Source organism: Phascolarctos cinereus, unplaced genomic scaffold (genome assembly GCF_003287225.1).
Source record: "Phascolarctos cinereus isolate Bilbo 61053 unplaced genomic scaffold, phaCin_HiC Scaffold_3;HRSCAF=262, whole genome shotgun sequence".
Taxonomy (NCBI): Eukaryota; Metazoa; Chordata; class Mammalia; order Diprotodontia; family Phascolarctidae; genus Phascolarctos; species Phascolarctos cinereus.
The window spans coordinates 164,336,996-164,357,860 of record NW_027555736.1 but is presented as its reverse complement, the minus strand read 5'-3'; the positions used below and the strand labels follow the sequence as shown (position 1 = coordinate 164,357,860).

Here is a 20,865-nt window from a genome sequence, read left to right as displayed (position 1 = left end):
TAATAGATACAGAGTAAATGGATACTTATATTTGATGGGAGGGCACTGTTAGTTAGGGGGACCAGGAAAGGCTTTTTGCAAAAGGGGGCATTTAAACTAAGTCTTGAAGGAAGCCAGGGATTTTAAAAGTCAGGTGAGGAGACAGGCATTGCAGTCACTAGGCACAGCAATGCAAAAGTGCAAAGATGGGAGATGAACTATTATGTGTGAAGTACAACAAGTAGGCCGCGTGGGCTGGATTGTAGTGGACCTTGTCAGCAGGTCATGATTTCTCCCATTCAGCCGCACGTAAGTAAGAGTGAATGATGCCAGTGCAAGTTAGCAGGATTATTTTTATAGCTGTGGGACACGATGTCTTATTTCTTTTTCTCTTGTCCTTGGTCTTCTCTATTCGTCAGACTTAACTTTGTCCTTTCCTTCTCTTTCTTACAACTTGACCAACCACAGGACACCAGAGAGGGGCAGTACTGTTGTTGGCCTGAAACTTGGCCTAAAGGCAGGGACCATGGGACCAAACTGAGTGTAGGAGCAGAGGGATACTCAGCCAGTGTAGTTGGCAGGGGGCTATAAATGCACAAAGTATTTGCCGGAGGGCTATAAATGAAGAGACCTGGAAGGAAAATTGCTGTAAATTGATTGGGTGAGAGATTTGACTCCAACATCTTTCCTATTACTAAAGTTACAGAATTCTAAATTGCAGCCTACTGCATGATGCTGGATAAAACTTCCTTCAACTGTGTAGATATGGTTTATATAGATATGGTTTCTGATGCATTATCCATCTCCCCAACACTTCCAGTGGGTACTTAGAAGATGGAGAGGAAGAAGTTGTAGGGAGACAAAGGGCATAGCGTCAAAAGATGAGCTTGACCTGTGCTGGTATGAATCCTTTCCTCCTTTTCTTCTACACAGAATCATGCTGCTCTTCTCATTCACAGCTCTTCACTTCTCCCTTGACTAGTTCTCTTTTCCCATGTGAAAATTACATGGATGTATAATTTGTCAATGTAAATCCTCCTCCCCAGCAATAAAAAATTCCAACTATGGTTCATTTTAGTTACTTGTTAATTTATGTAAAGCAGTTGATACCAAGTTGTGAATAACCAGTAATAGATAAACTTGTTAACTTAAATGAGACTTGAGGTTGGTATAAATAATGTGTGGGATACATATATATATATATATGTATATGTATATGTATATGTATATGTATATGTATATGTATATGTATATGTATATGTGTATGTATATATATATATATGCATGTACACACACACGTATATATGTACACATATAAATCATGTGTGTATACCCGCATGCAGGCCTTTTCTCCATCCTGTCCCCTCGCCTTCATTATATAACAACAACAAAATAATAAACCAGCCTGCTGATAAGTAATGTATTTGGTAACTTGAAGCTCAGCCCTCCCCAATCAAATTTTATCAGACAGAGTTGGACGTATGATTTCATTAGTTTAGGGAACTTTATCTACAATTAATGGCAGATAGTAGTACTTTCTCTGCAACTTATAATTTCATAAAATTGTCCAGAGCACTAAGAGTTTAAGTGACTTTCCTATGATCAGGGTAAGTGTCATAGGCAGGACTTAAAACCAGGACTTTGTAGCTGTGAGGCCAGGTTTCATTTATGCCACACTATCTTATGGAGTAAGTTAAAATTACTCAGTGATTTAGAGAATTCCAAAGCTTAGCAGTATATTGTACAGAGAACCTCTTAAATAGGTACAAGTGCATGTTGACATAGCCACTTGAAACGTGGAACACCAAATAGGGAAAGTCCACAGAAGGGGAGAAAATTTCATAAAAGGAAAAACGTGAATTATAGTCTAGTTGTGACAAGTCATGATTTAGTGAAATTCTTTACAAAGATGGCATAGTATATTTACTTAAAATGATTTTTTTTAAGAGTGAGAGAAACAGGTCCCCATCATCTATTTTAACAGGAGGTCATTAATAACCATGGTAACAGTTCAGGGCAAGATATGAGTCAATCCTATATTAAAGCTGAGGCTTTACGTGAAAGAATATTTATATATATGTGGTTTTAGATCAAGTGTTCTTCACCTTTTCTGTGTCATGGACCTCTTTGGCACACTGGTAAAACCTAGGAACCCCTTCTGAGAATAATGTTTTTAAAAGCATGAAATAAGATACGAAGGAATACAAAGGTAACCAATTATATTGAAATACATTTATCATAGTATTAAGGGCAACTGTGAATGACTTAGCTGTTCTGAACAATACAGTGATTCATTAGAGTTCTGAAGGATTAATGATGAAAAATGCTATCCACCTCCAGAGAAAGAACTGATGGAGTCTGAATGTAGATCAAAGTATACTATTTTTCACTTTCGTTCTTTATTTTGTTTTTTTTCCCCTCTGTGTCTTTGTCTTCTTTCACAACGTGATTAATGTGAAATTATGTTTTATATTGCACATGTATAACCTATTACAAATTGTTTATTGTCTCAGGGGAGGAGGTAGGTGAGAGAGGGAAGGAGAAAATTTGAAACTCAAATTTTTACAAAAATGAATGTTAGAAATTGTCTTTACATGTAATTGGGGAAAAATAAATATTAAAAAAAAAGAAAAGAACTAAGTCACAGTACTGCCTCAAAGTATTTAATCTTGCAAGGGGGACTTATGTAGTGGTGGCTTCAAACCTTATTATAATAAAGATTATTTCTGTGGAGAAAAAAGTAAAATGAATAGATAGTTAAACAAAAAAAAATAAGGTGAAATAAGTTCATAGATTTCAGGTTAAGAACTCTGTTCTACAGAAGAATTCATGACCAAACAGGAGACAGAGAACATTACAAAATGCAAAATGGATAATTTTGATTACATTAAATTGAAAAGTTTTTGCACAAACAAAGCCAATGCAACCAAGATTAGAAGGAAAGCAGAAAATTGGGAAAGAATTTTTATAAACAGTGTCTCTGATAAAGGCCTCATTTCTAAAATATATAGAGAATTAAGTCAAATTTATAAGAATACAAGTCATTCCCCAATTGATAAATGGACAAAGGATATGAGTAAGCAGTTTTCCGATGAAGAAACTAAAGCCATCTGTAGTCATTTGAAAAAATGTTCTAAATCACTATTGATTAGAGAAATGCAAATCAAAACAACTCTGAGGTACCACATCACACCTATCAGATTGGCCAACATGACAAAACAGGAAAATGATAAATGTTGGAGTAGATGTGGGAAAATTGGAACACTAATGCATTGTTGGTGGAGTTGTGAAATAATCCAACCATTTTTGGAGAGCAATTTGGAACTGTGCTCAAAGGGCTATATCCCCAAGAGATCATACAAATGGGGAAAGGACCCACATGTACAAAAATATTTATAGTAGCTCTTTCTGTGCCAGCAAAGAATTGGAAATTGAGGGGATGCCCATCAATGGGGGAATAGCTGAACAAGTTGTGGTATGTGAATGTAATGGAATACTATTGTGCTATAAGAAATGATAAGCAGGCGAACTTCAGAAAAACCTGGAAAGATTTGTATGGACTGATGTTGAGTGAAGTGAGCAGAACCAGAAGAACATTGTATACGGTAACAGACACTTTGTGTGATGACTAACTTTGAGAGACTCAGCTCTTCTCAGCAATGCAAGGATCTAAGACATCTCCAGAGGTCTTGTGATGGAAAATGCTGTCTACATTCAGAGAAAGAACTACGGAGTTTGAATACAGATTGAAGCATACTATTATTATTTTTTTTCTCTTCTGTTTTGTTTTGTTTCTTCTTTCTTGTGGTTCCTTATATTGGTTCTAAGTCTTCCTCACAACATGACTAATGTGAAAATATGTTTAATAGGAATGTACATGTAGAGCCTATATCAGATTGCACACTGTCTTCAGGAGGGAGGTGGGGAAGGAGGGGGAGAAAAATTTAAAACTCAAAAGCTTATGGAAGTGATTGTTGATAAATAAAAATAAATTAATAAAAAAATACACTTAATGAACCAAAAAAACCCCACCTCTGTTCTAGATGGTGCTACAGGAAAAATTAGATAGAATTAAGAAATGTATGTACCTTCTAATATCCTTTGTTACAGACTATGGTAGAGCTACTCCTTACAATGAAATTAAGCAAAACATCTTGAACTTATCGGGAATAAATGTCCATCACTAAGCAATATCACTCCTGGAAAGGTACACCAGGTAGCAACAAAAAGCTAAATATTGGAAATCTTTTTCAGAAATGATTAAGGACAGCATTTTATTTTATTTTATTTTAAATATAAATGTATTTATTTTTAGTTTTCAATATTTACTTCCACAAGATTTTGAGTTCCAAATTTTTACCCCATCTCACCCCTCCCCCCACCTCAAGATGGCATGCATTCTGAATATCCCTTCCCCTAGTCTGCCCTCTCTTCTATCTCTCCTCCCCTTCTCTTATCCCCTTCCCCTTCTGTTTTCCTGTACTGCAGGATAGACTTCTGTACCCCATTTGAAGGACAGCATTTTAAATCGAAATAGCCTTCATCCAAAAGATTTTTTCTTAATAGTCATGAAAGAGACAAAATTATCTGAACTTAACACATTACTATTTCTATTTTTAGTGTGACATCCACCCAAAAGTTTTAGAAGTTATAAAGAATGTTCTCAGCATAAACACTGTACTGCTGGTAATTGGACTCTAAATGGTTGAGTAATTTTAATGAAATCACTGGAGTCTTTGCTCTTAGAGCTGAATATTAAATGAGTTGAAAATTATTCCATTGCACACTGACAGAATCAATGAAGAAATGTGTGTGTTTGCTTTATGACATAGCCATTCTTAATATTCTAAGCTAAAAAGCAGGCTAGTTTTTAAGACATGCTTATAAGACTGACTTTCAGATTCTTTTTTAGTTAATTAAAAGCATGTCCAGGAATTTATTATGAACTTAATAGTTTGGCTTAAAAACACATATTGTCTTTTCTAGGAAAACAGGCATATATTTTTAACATGAAAATTAGCTTTTTTACTCTTTTTTTTATTTGTTCCAGCTTCCGTTGAAGATTGATATCATTAAACATCCTCATGAGACAGATGGCAAAAGTACTGCAGCACATGCTAAACTCTTAGCACCTGAAGACGTGAATCTTTACACATATCCTTGCATTCCAGAATATGAAGAAAGAAAGCATGAAGTAGGTTACCTTTTCTCAGTGTGTCTCACATGATACTTAAAAGTAACTTTTCAAGAACTACATACAAGAACAGCTTGTTTATCTGAGTATTATTGAAGAATAGAAATTCCAAAACACTCATGCTTACTCGTTTAAGCAGAATGTTTTAAAAACTTTGTTTTTTAGAGTTTTTAAATGGTTAAAAAACCTATTCAAAATGGAAGTATTTCTAATATGTATCATATACTTCCCTATTTTCTGAATTGGTACACTGAATATGATTTGTAATATTATTATAATAATAATTTGTGTATTTCTCCACTGAATTGTATGTACCTTGAATGAAAGGACTGCCTTTTCTCTTTATATTTCATATATATATGGACTCATGTACATATATAACATATATGTACAGAGAGAGAATATATAATTGTATTTAGGTCTGTGCCTACACACTTAGTACATTAGAAATGCTTGCTGACTGAATTTAGCCATTTCTTGAAGCCTTGGGGTCATAATTATTATTTTTTTTTAAATTTTTTTTTTCCATATGCTTTTGAGTTGAAAATTTTTTCTCCCTTTTTCTCCCCCCCCACCCTCTCCAAGACGGTGCACAATCTGACATAGGCTTTACATTTACATACCCATAAAACATATTTTCACGTTAGTGAAGTTGTAAGTAAAAATTAAAACCAATAGGAGGAACCATCAGAAAGATGAAACAAAATTCAACTTAAGGTAAAAATAGGTGAGAGTGATTCGACTTCCATAGTTCTTTCTTTGGATGTGGACAGCATTTTCCATCCTGAGGCCTCTGGAGATGTCTTAGATCCTCGTAATGCTGAGAAGGGTTCAGTTTAACATTCTTAGTCACTGCATAACGTGGCTGCTATTGTATACAAAGTCCTCTGGGTTCTGCTCACTTCACTCACATCAGACCATATAAGTCTTCCCAGGTTTTTCTGAAGTCAGCCTGTTCATCATTTCTTATAGAACAATAGTATTCCATTACATTCATATACCACAACTTGCTCAGCCATTCGCCAATTGATGGGCATCCTCTCAATTTCCAATTCTTTGCCACCACAAAAAGAGCTGCTATGAATATTTTTGTACATGTGGGTCCTTTTCCCATTTGTTTGATCTCTTTGGGATACAGCTTGGGGTCATAATTATGAACATTATTAATTATACTCTGTGCTATAATAAGGTACTGAAGTGACTCCATATTGCTGTGCTGTATGTGTTGTGTCTGCCTTTGTTGTACTTAAATTGTCAGGTAGCATTTCTTGCTGATATCAGTGTGTCATTCTATAGAAAAATTTGCTCCAACTCGTTGCTCCTCCCTATTAGATTAGAAGTCAAAACTGATTGAAATCCAAGTGTTATCATATGTACTAAAGGACTTATACAAATAATAGATAATATATATATTATTGACTAACTGACCAAGTTTTTTTCCCTTAAAACAGTTTGAAGTCAATTTTACTAAAGGAAATATGAATATGTCAATATGTATCAACTTTAGTTTTTAAGAGCCCATATAGGACATGACTGATCTGACTTTTCTTCCTTCTAGATTGTACTTGTTTTTCCTGGTCCCAATTCTGTCTCAGTAGAAGATATTTCTCTTCATTTGCATAAACACATTCCAAGTAATGCTTTGGATAGTAACAAAAATGACAGCTCTGACAAACTACCCAATAAGCGCCAAAAAATGGAAGTAGAAGAGAATGGAGATGCGGAGGATGGCAACAAGAGGGACGGCAACTTGCTGAAGAAAGTTGTATTTATAGATAGTACCTGGAACCAGACCCACAAAATAATTACCGATGAACGACTTCAAGGTAAAGAGACTCCAAAACATGTAACAATTGTGTCATGCACACAGTAGAAACTTACCTGATTTATTTAATCTAATTTGATTTGAATACAGCTATATCTATTTGGCCTCAGTACAGAAGTATAAAAATCTCAGTAGAGAAAAAAATCCTTTTTCATGTGTTTGCATTTGGTACATTTCAGTGTAGTCTGCAAAATAAACTAGTCAAACCAAAGATACGGAGAGGTAGAGACTGGATAGATAAGGTGTTATATTAAAATGATTACTTGTTTCAGCAGAATTCTTGTGCATATGTATAAGCTTTTTCTTATGACATGAAGTTCGATAGTATGTTACCTAAAATAAAGTTTATTTTCCATTTTCCAGGCTACTTGTCAGCATCTTTAATGTTGAAGGATATTTTTTTTGTCCATAGCAGGATAATAAAAAGTTATGGTTAGTTTGATTTACTACGCCTCATTCATTAAAGACCTATAAGCTGCTAGATTCACTGTTTCCAGAGCCTTAGCATTAACAAGACCACAAACTTTGACTGCTTCTGCTATAAACATAGCCAAAATGGTCTTTCTGGTTATATCTATCATATTGAGTTTATTGTTAGTTGATTCCTTTTTTTATTAACAAAAACAAAGTTGTATTTTTCTCAAACTGATCAAAATAAATTTAATCAGCAGATTTTCTGGAAAAATATTGAAATTAAGAGGGAAAAAGAGATGTTGGAACTTTTTAGCCAGAGCAGCTTACAGTAGGATAAGGAGAGTATTGAGGGCACCTATGTGGCACAGTGGATGGAGTGCCAGGCCTGGAATGAGGAAAACTCATCTCTCTGAGTCAACTTTGGTCTCAGACACTTACTAGCTGTGTGACCCTGGGCAAGTCATTTAGCCTTCTTTGCCTCAGTTTCCTCATCTGTAAAATGGCAAGTTTCCATGTAAGTAAAGGAAATGACAAGGGGTCACGAAGAGTCAGATACAACTGAAGTGACTGAACAACAAGTTGAGTATTGAATGAATTGGCACTAAGGGAAAGAAAATGAAGGGTGATGTGTAGAGAAAAGTAGAGTGAACTAAAAATTTGGAAGAGTTAGGTTTTGGCCTTTGCTCTTGCCTTTGTTTACACTGTGATCTTGTGTAATTCACTAACTTAACTTGTGTCTTTCTTAGTTTTTTCATTTGATAATAATACCTGTTTAACCAATTGTGCCAATCACTTCCATCCCTGCAAAAAAAGTGCCTATGGAATCAGTCATGTGATTTTTCATGTTGGAAGGGACCTTAATTATTTATCCCAGTGAGAATAACTTTCATCTGACTAGGGCCAGAAAAATAAAAATATATTTGGGTAATAATAATTATAATGAAAAAACATCATGTGTTGAGTGCTTACTGTGTTAAGCGTTACACTAACCTCTGGAGATTTAATTAGAAAAGACAATATTTATTCTTAAGGAACTCACACTTTTAACTGGGAGAGTTGACATGTAAAAGAAAGCTCAGGTGTAGGGTGGATAAAGAGCTCCAGAAGTCAGTCCTAAGGGTCAGTGGGGTGGATAGCATGGCCCGGAGGTTCTTGGGGAGCATTAGCAGGTCACATTGCAGTACCCACTGGGGCTCTACAGGTCTTGCAGCCAGGGAAATGGCAAGGTCTAGAGTAGTGGTGTCAAACTCAAATAGGAGGCTACTAATCCATGTATAAGGATTGCTGTGGGCTGTATTGACTTAGGTTCGAAATGTAATGTTATCTATATTTTGTTGTATTTGAATTTATTTTGTTACATATTTCCCAATTGTATTTTAATCTGGTTTGAACTGTTCTCCAATTTGTTGTGAGTTGCACGCAGCCTGAGCTACAGGTTTGACACCTGTGGCCTAAAGGAACTTAGGGTGCAAAGACAGGGCAAATGGAGACCTGGTGGTCCTCCATCTCATCCAAAGGACTATAGTTGGTGACTTCCAGCTTGTCCTGCTGGTGTGAACAGCCATGTTACTCTTCTTTCCCAGTGGTCCCAGATAAAATCTGGGCAGCTTTGCGGTCAGGGGATAGATGATTGGAAGCTAAGGTAAAGGTCACCTTTACTGGCAGTTGGGATTCTTGAAGAACTGGAGTTGTGGTAAAGGATTTTATGAGGGGGAGGGGAACTTGGAGCCTATCTTGGACTCTCCTTTCTTCAAAATTATTTGTACTTTCTTACCCTGGTTTTTCTAAAAGCTTCAGATTTCTTCACAACATTTGATGTACTACACCAACTGATAAGAAAGAGAAAATTTAACTCAGGTAGATTCTGTTGGCAGTATCCTAGGATGGCAGGTAGGTAGTTGGGAGAGGAATTTCAGTCGAATTGAAATTTGTACCTGTGACATAGGTAAAAAGAACCTGTGGCCAGAAGAGGTAGAGAAGAAAACTTACCTTGGATTATTTTTAGAAATAATGGTAAACTAGGAAGAGGACCTGGAGAGAGGTGTAAAAGCTTGATTTATGTGTTAACCAGGGCCAAGCTAAAGTGAATAGTGTGAGTAGACTTTTGATTACTTTCCTGCATATGATTTACGTGCCCCAAATCTCTGTACTGTAATGTGGTAGCTTTTCTACATTAAATATCTGGTTTTTCATAAAGGATGTGGCGGAAGAGGAGTATCATGGGAGAAATAAAAAGACAAAAGCTGTGAGGCCAGGGCCATGTTTATCAGACAGTCCCAGTCCCAACTATTTTGCCTATTACTTTTGGTGGTAAAAAGGAGCAGAAACAACTGGAAAGTTTTCTCTGTGGAGCCTGTCATATGCTGTTTTCATTACAAATATCTCATAGGAATGTGAGGATCAAAGGAAAGAGATAATGTATGAACAGTTAGAAATATGCCAAAGTATTTGGAAAGGTATAAAGCTGCTAGAAGTAAATGCTTCGACTAAATCTCTCTGTTTTCTAAGTACACTTGTGCTACATCTTAGATTTGTACAAAATTTTTTTATTATGGGATCCAAGATAGAAGCAATACTCGATAAGTTTAAATTCTAGATCCTAAGCAGAAATTTCAGATTCCCTTAACCTTTAGTTAATTGCAAAATATACAACTCTTTAGTGGAAAGTTATTTTCCTTTTTCTTCCTCCACACCCCTTGTGGGCCCCCTGGCAGTACAAGGATTACTTGAGGTTTTGCTTGAATTTATAGTTTTTGCATATGTGGTAAGGATGTAATATTGCCAAAATGTCAATTTCTTCATAAGTCCAAGTTACTTTCAGTGTTTGTAATAAATCATTTTCTTTGGCTTTATATATGTTTATAAGTTGTTGAAAATATGCTAAATAAACCAACTCTGAACCTTTTAACATTAAAACTCTTAAACCTAACACTTTGGAATTTAGAAGTTTCTATTGTTATGACTGCTAAGGTGAAGAACCTCCTTAACAGAATAAATCTGCACTATTCTAACAGACTTTGCAGAGATACTTCTGGCTGTTTTGCCTCTGTCAAAGTGTATCATATTAATTAGATATCAATGAAATACTCATTGGGAGGGGGAAATCAACTAAGGGAAAAGAACTGTTTTTTGCATGTGTGTCTGAAATTAGATTGCTTAAGACATCTGGTGAAGATGGCACCATAAAAAGTCATAGAGGAACCTAATTCTTCTACATATTCTCCAGCAACCAGATTGAATAATAATCAAGAATTCCAAGGAGAAATATCAACGAGCTCCTTTATCCAGCCCATGACTTTAAAAAAAAAAAAGGCAGAAAGCCCCAGATGCTGGAAGGGGTCTCTATCAGGGAGGCCAGCATGAGCTCAGGTGAACATTCTGGAAATCTGCATCAGTTCCCAAACATGGGAGACCCCAGACCAGGAGATAGGGTGGAAGCCAGCATCAGCAACCCAAGAAATCTAGATCAGGATCAAAGAGGCCTGACCACCCTATCCAAGGTGGAACCTTGTCCTGATATGAAAAACCCGTAGGAGGAACTAAGGGTGGGGAGATGAGTAAACTGAAGAAGACATCAAAAACAATAATGGTCAAGAGGTGCCCTAGAGGTAAACCATGAGGAAGAGAATAATAGAAAAGCTACAGACCAGTCCTCAGATTTAAAAATGGTTTGACCATCAGGACTGTAAGAGTATCTGGAAGAAATAAAGCAAGAGATAATATGGAATTACAAGTGAAATAAAGAGGAAAGAATTAAAGGAAAATAGCTTAGAATAGAAGGTGGAAAACCTAATCCAAGTAGTGGGCTCTCTGAAAGCCAGAATAGACCAATTGACTCTATGAGACAACAAAAGGAATATTAGGGAAAAAAACTAGAATAATTAAGATATTTACTTACCAACACACCAACCTGGAAAACAGATCAAGAGATAATTTATGAATCATTGGACTTCCTGAAAGCCACAAACCCCTCAAAAAGACTAAGCATTTTTTTAAGAAATCATAAATAAAAACTATTCCAGATTTGCTAGAACCAGAGGACAAAATTAATATAGAAACAATATGCAATAGAATTAATATAGAAACTAAGTGCCAGATCTGTGCTAAGCACTGGTATATGTTACAGTGTTCTGGGTTTCTTAGCCTTTATCACATTCTAAGATGGAGTATTCACTTCTCTTTGAGGTTTCCATCACTTTTTCACACCAATAGCTCAATTAAACTTAGTTCATTTTAATAAGCATTTGCTGTATGGAAGGCACTGTTCTAGGTGGTAAGGATACAAGGATAAAAAAGTGGAGAGTAGATAGAAGTTGTCCATAGTTTGCCTGCACAGATAAGTTTCCCAAATGTTAACCATTCGGTCTCCTCCACCTAGTCAGTATGGTATATAAAGAACATCATTCTACATAACTTATATTACTGACATGTTCTCCAAAGCATTGGATACAATGCTTTGTTTGGAACTAGAAATGGAAGGAATTGTGCCAATTATTTTAGGAAAAAACCTTAATGGTTAAAATATGGATCTTAATAATTATTGGCATTATTCAGCCAGAAGGAAATAGTTTACTCATACTTCATGTTGGTTTTTTTTTTACAGGGTTGTTACAAGTTGAGTTGAAGACACGGAAAACTTGCTTTTGGCGCCATCAGAAAGGAAAACCAGATACCTTCCTTTCCACAATTGAAGCTATTTACTATTTTTTGGTGGATTACCACACTGCTGTTTTAAAAGAGAAGTACAAAGGACAATATGACAACCTTATGTTTTTTTATTCATTTATGTACCAATTGATTAAAAATGCCAAGAGTTCTTCAGGAAAACAGCAAGAAAATAGTGCTATTAATTTATAAACAGAATAATTCATTAAATTTTGTTATTGGTCATGTTTGATAAATTTATAATGAACATTGTGCTTTGTTTTTTACCAGCTAAAAAATCTAAACCTATCTGTGCTTAGAATAATGATTGCCAGACAAACAAGCTTGGAGAATAGCTGTTAAAAAATAAAAAAAAAATTTTAAGTATATGGACTGATGGTCTGTTTTTATATGTGGCAAAAGTAAACATTGATGTCCAAGGAGCTGTTTAGAAAGGTTAATTGAGAATATTCATTTTAAAATTTATGTGGTAGGCAACGTATTAGTCTTGCAATTTGACAGTTACATTCAATTTAAATTGTATTTATGTGGTGCATTTCAAAATTATTCTGGTAACATCATAATTTATATAATAACCCTATGAGGTAGCTGGAGTGGTTATTGATATCTTCACATTATACATGATGAAACTATGGCAATGAGGAATTTAATAATTTGTTCAAGGTTATATAACTAATCAGGAGTAGTGACAGAGCCAGAACTATGGGTCTCCTGATTCCAGAAATGTTTCTAGTTGGCTTTTCTTCCTCTTAAAACTTGAATTCCTAACTATGTTTTTTATCAGTTTACCTTTCCCAAAGACATACAAAGTTTGGTAGAATATTAGATTTGTAAATAGGAATCCATGTGCCAATTCTATAAATGTTAAAAAAAAAATTTTAATTAAGTTATATTTAACTGAATAGGATTGTGTTGGAACTAGAGAAGTATATGTGTCAATGTATTGTCACAAATGATCAGAGAAATATATTATCCAATCAAGAATTATATAATCCAAATCAATTAATTGAAGAAGAGATATTTGGCCTTAGAGATTCAGTTGCATGTTTTCTTTTTAACCTTTTATTTATATATGTATGGATAGTAGGTTAATGTGTATTGATGTATACTTTCATTTTAATATACATATTACTATTCATGCCACAACTCAATTCCAGCAACCAAGACTGACATCAATAAAGCCTATGGTTGTGTTCTTAAAGAAAAGGAGAATCAGCAAGGGCCACAAGGAAAAAGTAGTACTTTTATTAATCTCTTTAGGAGTAGGTACTCCCTCTCCTGAGGCAAATTGTAATTTATCTTATCCATATCTTTCCATAAATCCATTACAGGGAAGCTACCTAATTCACTGGAATCCTTCCCTTGAGTCCTTCAATCTAATCTTATCATGATTGTTAATGGTTCTTAGTTTGATAACCATGCCATTGATTTCTTCATTTGAGTCAATGATAAAAATATTCAAGGAAACCAAGTCAAAGACACCACCTTGGAACTCTTCATAAATGATCTCCTGGAGGAAGGCCTTCAGTGAGCCCAAGATCATTTCCCATTCGCATTTCTGGGTTGTAACAGCTAGCTAAGGACCCTTCATTATATGTGTAAAGTTTGGATTTTTTTAAATCCCTAAATGTACTTCCCACGAAATCCCTCTTCCAGAGGTTCCCAAAGTGGGCCATACCACCCCCTGGGGGGCAGTAGTAGCCTCGGGTGCAATTGAGGGCTGTTAAATAAAAATAAGGGAGTGATGGAAGCATAAGGGAATAAGAGAAGATGAGAAAATTTTGAAAAACCGTACATGTTTCATCTGTTGTGTAACAGAGTTAAAGTTGTAGTGATTATTTTCCAAATAAACACACAAAATGCAAGTTATAACCAATCAGTGGCCAAGTTCACCAACAGGTGTTAACAAGCAAGTGTTGGCAGGTGAGAGTGTTGCACACTGTGGGGAAGTCAGCATGCACTGGCAGGAATATGTAATGATTTGCTTACAATATGATATTATAAGGTTACATGATGCTGTTGAGGGCCAATCTTAAGAGTCTGATATGGGTTTAAGATCCAGGACAAAGCTTGACCTTTGCCCAGCCTTTTACCCAAAGGGCTCAATAATTAAGAAGCATGGCTCTCCAATCTCTCCCTGTTAGGAGGTTCCTGAGACATTCCTTCTCACTCTTTGAACCTTAGATTTACATATTCACTCCTCTATACTGGTGCCAGGAAAAAGCCTTGGAATTTACAACTGTATCTAGGAACTCTGATAAGGAGGAAATGTATGTTATCACATCCTTAGCAGATGTTTTGGGGAGTGTCTCATGGGGAGGACTCTTTGAAGTTAGGATGGATTTTCTCTATATATCCTGGACCCTCAGAAAAATAAACTGAGTCAGTTTTTCTGCTCCGCCTGGTGCACTTCTTCATGTTTTATTTCATGCCTTTCCGTTTGGTGCACTATCTGGTTGCGGGCAACAAATAGCTTGTCGAACAGTGACAAAGAGAGAAACAGCGGTTCTCTTGCACTCCGGGGAAAAAAACTCTTGCTGGTTACTACGCCAGGAAACAAGGTCCTTAAGTGGCTGGACGCTGCGGTACTAAGGTAAAGGGAATGAGGGTCATTACAGATTTCCCCTTAGCAATATTAGGGCTAAGAGGGGGAAAAAAATCACCAGGCTCATGTGGGAGATTATAAATTACAAGAAATTGATTAGAAAGTTAGAAACAGGCTTGGTACTTAGAGCATAAGAAATAGTGTCGCTTTGGAAAGGCCCACATATATACTTTCGGTCTTAAGAGGCGCCCTTAAGATCAAAAGTATGGGTCAGGTACAAAGCTGAAAAAGAGATAGAGATTATTACCTAAGATTGCTAAAGAAAATAATGAAAGAAAGAGGTTTAGTTATTCCAAACAGCTACAGGAATTTTTAGAAAGTGTAGAAAAATGCTGCCCATGGTTTCCACAAGAAGGAACAATTGATTTAGAGAAATGGGAGATTGTAGGCAAGCAACTACTAGTAGCTGAGAAAGTGATTCGGGTAGATAAGGGTGCAGGAACAGAAGAGGAAGAAGAAATGCATAAGGCCTTTGAGGAACAGTTGAGCATAGTTGAAGAGGAGGGGGAAGATGTGCATTCTGTTAAACAGAGAGATGTGCATTCCCCTGAGCAACAGAAAGATGTAGTTTACCTTCAGTTAAACAACAGCTTGGGAGAAAATTTAAATGCAAGGGCTTGTTAGAAAAGGAGATACAAAGGGCAGAAAGCAGAGGGGAAGAAGTGCCCATGGACTTAAAATTAGCTAGGCAAATAAGTTTAAGCATGTGGGAGAGAGGAGTATGTATAGCAAGCTTAAGGATGGTTTAATTTATTTGCACAGTGTGATCAGAGGTTTTGAAAGTAAAAAGGTGTTGAAACTTTTTGAGAATTGTTAGGAAAAAATTATCTTTCTTTTTTGCATTCTAAAGCCCTGACCTAAGCTTTGGGTATAAAATTGAAAGATTATCAAAGAAAAGTTGTTGGAAAATATTCTCTTCCTTTCTCTCCATTCCAACCCTGGCCAAGTTGGGGTGTGAAAGACAGAATGAGAATAGTGAAAAGGAGAGTGCACCCCCTCAGATCGTAAAGAAAAATTTTTTATGCATTTGGAACGCAATCAAAAGATAATTTAGCTCATTCAAATTAGTAATATGCTTGTTTCAAATTTTAAAAATCTAGTATCGTTACAAATTGGTAAACTTTTGTATTGTTTTGTGTTATGTCAAACAATTTTTAATAATCTAGATGTTATTAAAATGCGAATTAAAAAAGACTGAAAGACAGTGGGAAAGCTGTGTAAAAACCAGCTAAATTATTCTATCAAGTCCGGTTAGTCTTGCTTTGTAATGTTTTATAACTGTCAATTAGAAAGGTATTTCCATCTTTACCTGTAATTAAAGAACAGCCTATAGTTAAAACAATTTGACTATCACTTATGAAAATTACCAGATTGTTAATTAAGTTATTTGAAGTTACTGTTTTAATGTTAAAACCTAGAATTTTTAATTACTTATGAGTGAAAAGGAGGGGCACAAGGCAATTCCCTCTACTTTGTAAATTTGCCAGGGCTCCTGGAAATTATCTGTTGTGGGCAAGGTCATCTGCCTTAAAAAAAAAAGAGAGAGAGAGAGAGAGAGAGAGAGAGAGAGAGAGAGAGAGAGAGAGAGAGAGAGAGAGAGAGAGAGAGAGAGAGAGAGAACTTGTTAGGATTATGCAGTTCCTACACAATTAATTTAGCTTGATGAGAAGCTGCAACTATATGAAATGATTTCTAATAATTGGCTTTTTTACCAGAAAAAGTTTAAATTTAGGAAGGATGTTAAGTGAAATCTCTTATGTATGTGACTCATGGTAAATCTTTATTACTTATTAGAACTCCATGAGAGTAAAATTAACTATATCTGGCTTTAAGCCACGATTAGTGAAATTTACTGCTTAAGGTAAAAGACTTTTAGGACTATAACTAATTTTGTTTTGAGTTTTAATTTGGGTATAGTCATCTCTATTAAATTAGTATTTGAAGTTTTCCTATTATGTTCCTTTAAGAAGGAATGCTTTCCACCATGTGCAAAAATTTTGTTGATAACACTATTAAACCTATTGGGCAAAAATATTCCCAGACAAAAATAACTTATTATATGGATGATAAACTTAGCAAACTTTCCTTATTAATGTGTGAGCTTTAACAAGCTCTTCAGTCTCAAAGATTTATAATTACTCCTGATAAGGCACAAAAGAAACCACCCTTTGCTTATTTTAGACATATTGTTTCACAGTCTACAATTAGACCCCCAAAATATTACAAAATAGGCAAGATTCTTTAAAAACTCTTAAAGATATTAATTAACTTTAGCCTGCCTAGTAGATCACCACTAATCAATTATTTTAAGATGAATTTAAACTAAGTAGAATAATAGATAGCTGAAACTCAATTAATTCCCTTTAATTTGTGGGGGCAAGATATTTTACATCTAAGTGGAGCTGTTAGTTAGTTTGGGTGAAACAGTGGCTTTTGACAAAAAGGAAGCTTTTTATAGTAAAGTAATTAGTTGAGCAAGACTTTTAAAAGGACATATAGAATTCTTTACAAATCCTTGGAATTCACCTGTTTTTGTTATTAAAATGAAGTCAGTGAAATAGAGGATGCTTCATGACCTCTGAGCTATTAATGAAGTCTCCCTTCACCCATTATGAATTCTGTTTCCTAGCCTTTGATAGTTATTGATTTAAAAGACTGCTTTTTTACTATTCCACTGCAAGAAGCTGACAAATGTTGTTTTGCTTTTACAATACCCAGTGTTAATGCAGAACACCCTGCAACCAGGTTTCAATAGAAAGTCCTTCCTCAAGGCATGAAAAACAGCCCTACAATGTGTCAAAATTTTGTTAATAAAGCTATACAACCAATTAGGAAAAAATTTCTCAATGCAAAAATAATACACTATATAGTGACATACTTTGTAGCTGTTCCACTGAAAACTCACACATTTATTTCCTCAGCCTCAATTAGCTTTACAAGAATATGGGCTTATTATAGCCCAAGAAAAAGTTTAAGAAAAATCTCTCATTTCCTACCTAGGTCATATTGTCACCGAAACAACAGTGAAGCACTTAATGATTTTCAAAAACTTTTAGAGGATACTAATTAGTTTTGACCATCATTCCAAATTACTACAGAACAACTGGCTAATTTCTTTTTTACATTTAGAGGAGATCCTAATCTAAATTCCCCTAGGACATTAACTCCTGAAGCAAAAAAGGAGCTTTATTTAGTCAAACAGAAAAATTCCTGAAGCTCAACTCACCCATATTTTTTTAAATGAAGAGGTACCAGGTGCTATTCTTAGTACTCTAGTGTCCTCTACAATTTTTAACTTAAAGGAAATTTACTTTCTGTTATTAATTAACCTTATAATAAAAGGCAAATAGACATTCTTGTTTCCTCTTAAAGAATTGGCAAATTGCTATTACTATTTTTTCTGGTTGTATTGATATTGATAATTACTTACCATTTCTTAAGATATTAACCTTTTTTTTTTACTAATTATTCATAGGTATTTCAAAAAGATTGTTAGATTTAACCCCATTCCTTCAGCACCCATGACATTCATCTATGGGTTAAGTACAGGTATAGCAAGATATTATGAGCCTATTAATGTTGTTTCTGATAACAAGTAATCTGTTTATGTCTCTCAAAATATAGACTGCAAAGTTAAAATATTTTACTAATGCACAATTATATACTGAAAGCAATGCCATTATTGATTCTTAACTACAATGCTGCCACTTAACTTTTATTAAGTTTTTATTGAGCCTTTTATTAACTATATTCTGCCAATACAACAACCTTAACTGTACAGAAGAAAACATTTTGTGACTATTTTTTAATAAACTCCTACAGTATTAGAAACATGGTATAAAGAATAATGATTATTTTTTAATTAACAGCCTGTTTCAAATATATCAAGAGGCTTTTATCCCAAACATATTTGACAATTGGATGTAACCTATATGCCTTCTTTTGAAAAGCTTTCTTATATTCATGTTATAATGGATATTTTTTCTTCTTTCATTTTTGCCACTTTACAAACAAGTGGTACAATTAAATATGTGATCAATCATATTTTACAAGCCTTCACAGTTATGAGTGTACTTAAATGAATCAAAATAGATAATGCTCCTGAGGAGCTTCCATTAGCAAAACATTTTCTTCCTTTTATGCTTTTTATAACATTTCTCTGATCACAAGCATTTTATATTATTAAAAACAAAGATATTAAAATTATTCTTTAAAAAAAGGGGGGGAATCTGGGCTACTACCCCTCATTGATAATTGGTTATTAATTTTTGACAATTGGATATTAATTTTTATAATTGGCTATTAATTTTCTAAATATTAACAAAGATGAGTACACTCCAGCCTAAAAACATCCAGAGGCCCGGATCCATTACTAACAACGGGACCAGGGTGTGCTTACATGTTTTTTCAGAAAACTTTGATAAACCTGTCCGGATACCAGAAAAAGATGTCAGAGCATGTATAACAACTCACGGCTTGAATACAGAGTATGAGAATTCAGGGAAAGCGAAGGAGCCAATCTACAGTGACAAGTTGCCTTCCCACATGGGGTCAGTGAAAGCTCCCTCTCATCAAGTGATAAAAGACTCCTGAACTTGTATTTTTAGTAATAGTAGCTTTACTTTCTGCTCAAGTGTGTAATGTACAGAGTGCTCAGCACTGGACTTATTTTTCCTTTTCCACCCTGGATGCAACCTCACATATATGGACAAATTGGGACTATACATACACTAATAACACCTGTATATTCGGAAGACAAGAAGATCCCTATCTCCAGGATAAAGTCAAGATTACAATTGCCCTCAGATCTCTAGCATCCAGGACACCTATATGTTTTTCAAAATTTAGCAACAATATTGAATCCTGTTTTTTCCTTGTTACATCAGTTTTTAATACCAGTTTGTCTATGGATATGTAACTTTTATTCAATCTAATACTACTTTTGAATAGTATGTTACTTGTGTCAATTGTACTCTCAAACAATGTATTGATAATAATGACTATATTGTATTTTTGGTAGAACAATCATCATTTGCTATTTTCCCTACCAACGTTTTACATGAATAGTTTCAGAATTCTGGTGAACATGTTCTTCAAATTATTACTTCCTCCTTAAGTCAATCAAAACAATTTATTTGTCTCCTTATTATTGGTTTAATCATTGTTGCTTCTTTTATTGTATCTACTACTGTTTCATCTATTATGCTACAATCTGAAATCTAGACTGCATAATTTGTATATGACTTAGCAAAAAATATGTTTAGTACTTAATGCACAAGAAGCTATTGATACATTGTATAAAGTCAATTTATTAGAACAATCAGTATTGTATTTAGCAGATAAGTTAGAACCCTTGAAAACAAGGTTGCTATTGCAATGTGATTACAGATATTCATATATTTACATTATCCTGCTACCCTATGATGCTTCAGATCCTAATATCTCATGAGACAAGACAAGTGCCTGCCTATTGGGGCCTGGCACAATTCTAAATACCACCCAGGATATTGCAGACAGTCATTCCCCAGGGGCCAACCCAAAAAATCTGGCTGTAGAGATTTTAGAGAAATTAAGTGTGATCAATATATTTAAGAATTCACCTCCCTTGTTACTTCATGCATTTTCTTGGGCAGTGTTATTATCCCCTGTATTGTTACCTTAATTAAATCAAGGATCACAGTGTTGGGAATCGATGTTTACCACCTCAAGCTGCTTGCTAATTCGAAAAGGGAGGAGCTTGTTGAGGGCCGATCTTAAGAGTCTGATATGGGTTTAAGATCCAGGACAGAGTTTGACCTTTGCCCAGCCTTTTACCCAAAGGGCTCAATAATTAAGAAGCATGGCTCTCCAATCTCTCCTGTTAGGAGGTTCCTGAGACATTCCTTCTCACTCTTTGAACCTTAGATTTACATATTCACTCCTCTATACTGGTGCCAGGAAAAAGCCTTGGAATTTACAACTGTATCTAGGAACTCTGATAAGGAGGAAATGTATGTTATCACATCCTTAGCAGATGTTTTGGGGAGTGTCTCATGGGGAGGACACTTTGAAGTTAGGATGGATTTTCTCTATATATCCTGTACCTTCAGAAAAATAAACTGAGTCAGTTTTTCTGCTCCGCCTGGTACACTTCTTCATGTCTTATTTCATGCCTTTCCGTTTGGTGCGCTATCTGGTTGCGGG

At 35.1% G+C, this 20,865-nt stretch overlaps 1 protein-coding gene across 2 annotated transcripts in view; it reads left to right on the top strand.

Moving 5' to 3' along the window:
• DTWD1 (DTW motif tRNA-uridine aminocarboxypropyltransferase 1) overlaps positions 1-12,443 on the top strand; it is a 32,801-nt gene extending 20,358 nt beyond the window's left edge. The window contains exons 3-5 of one of the 2 annotated variants that reach the window (XM_020978232.2): positions 5,030-5,173; positions 6,732-6,999; positions 12,016-12,443. In XM_020978232.2, coding sequence (XP_020833891.1) covers positions 5,030-5,173; positions 6,732-6,999; positions 12,016-12,269 — 666 coding nt within the window. In that variant the 3' untranslated portion in view covers positions 12,270-12,443. The remainder of the gene's footprint in view (positions 1-5,029; positions 5,174-6,731; positions 7,000-12,015) is intronic. The other variant, XM_020978275.2, reaches the window with a different exon arrangement.
• The last annotated feature ends 8,422 nt before the right edge of the window (positions 12,444-20,865 follow it).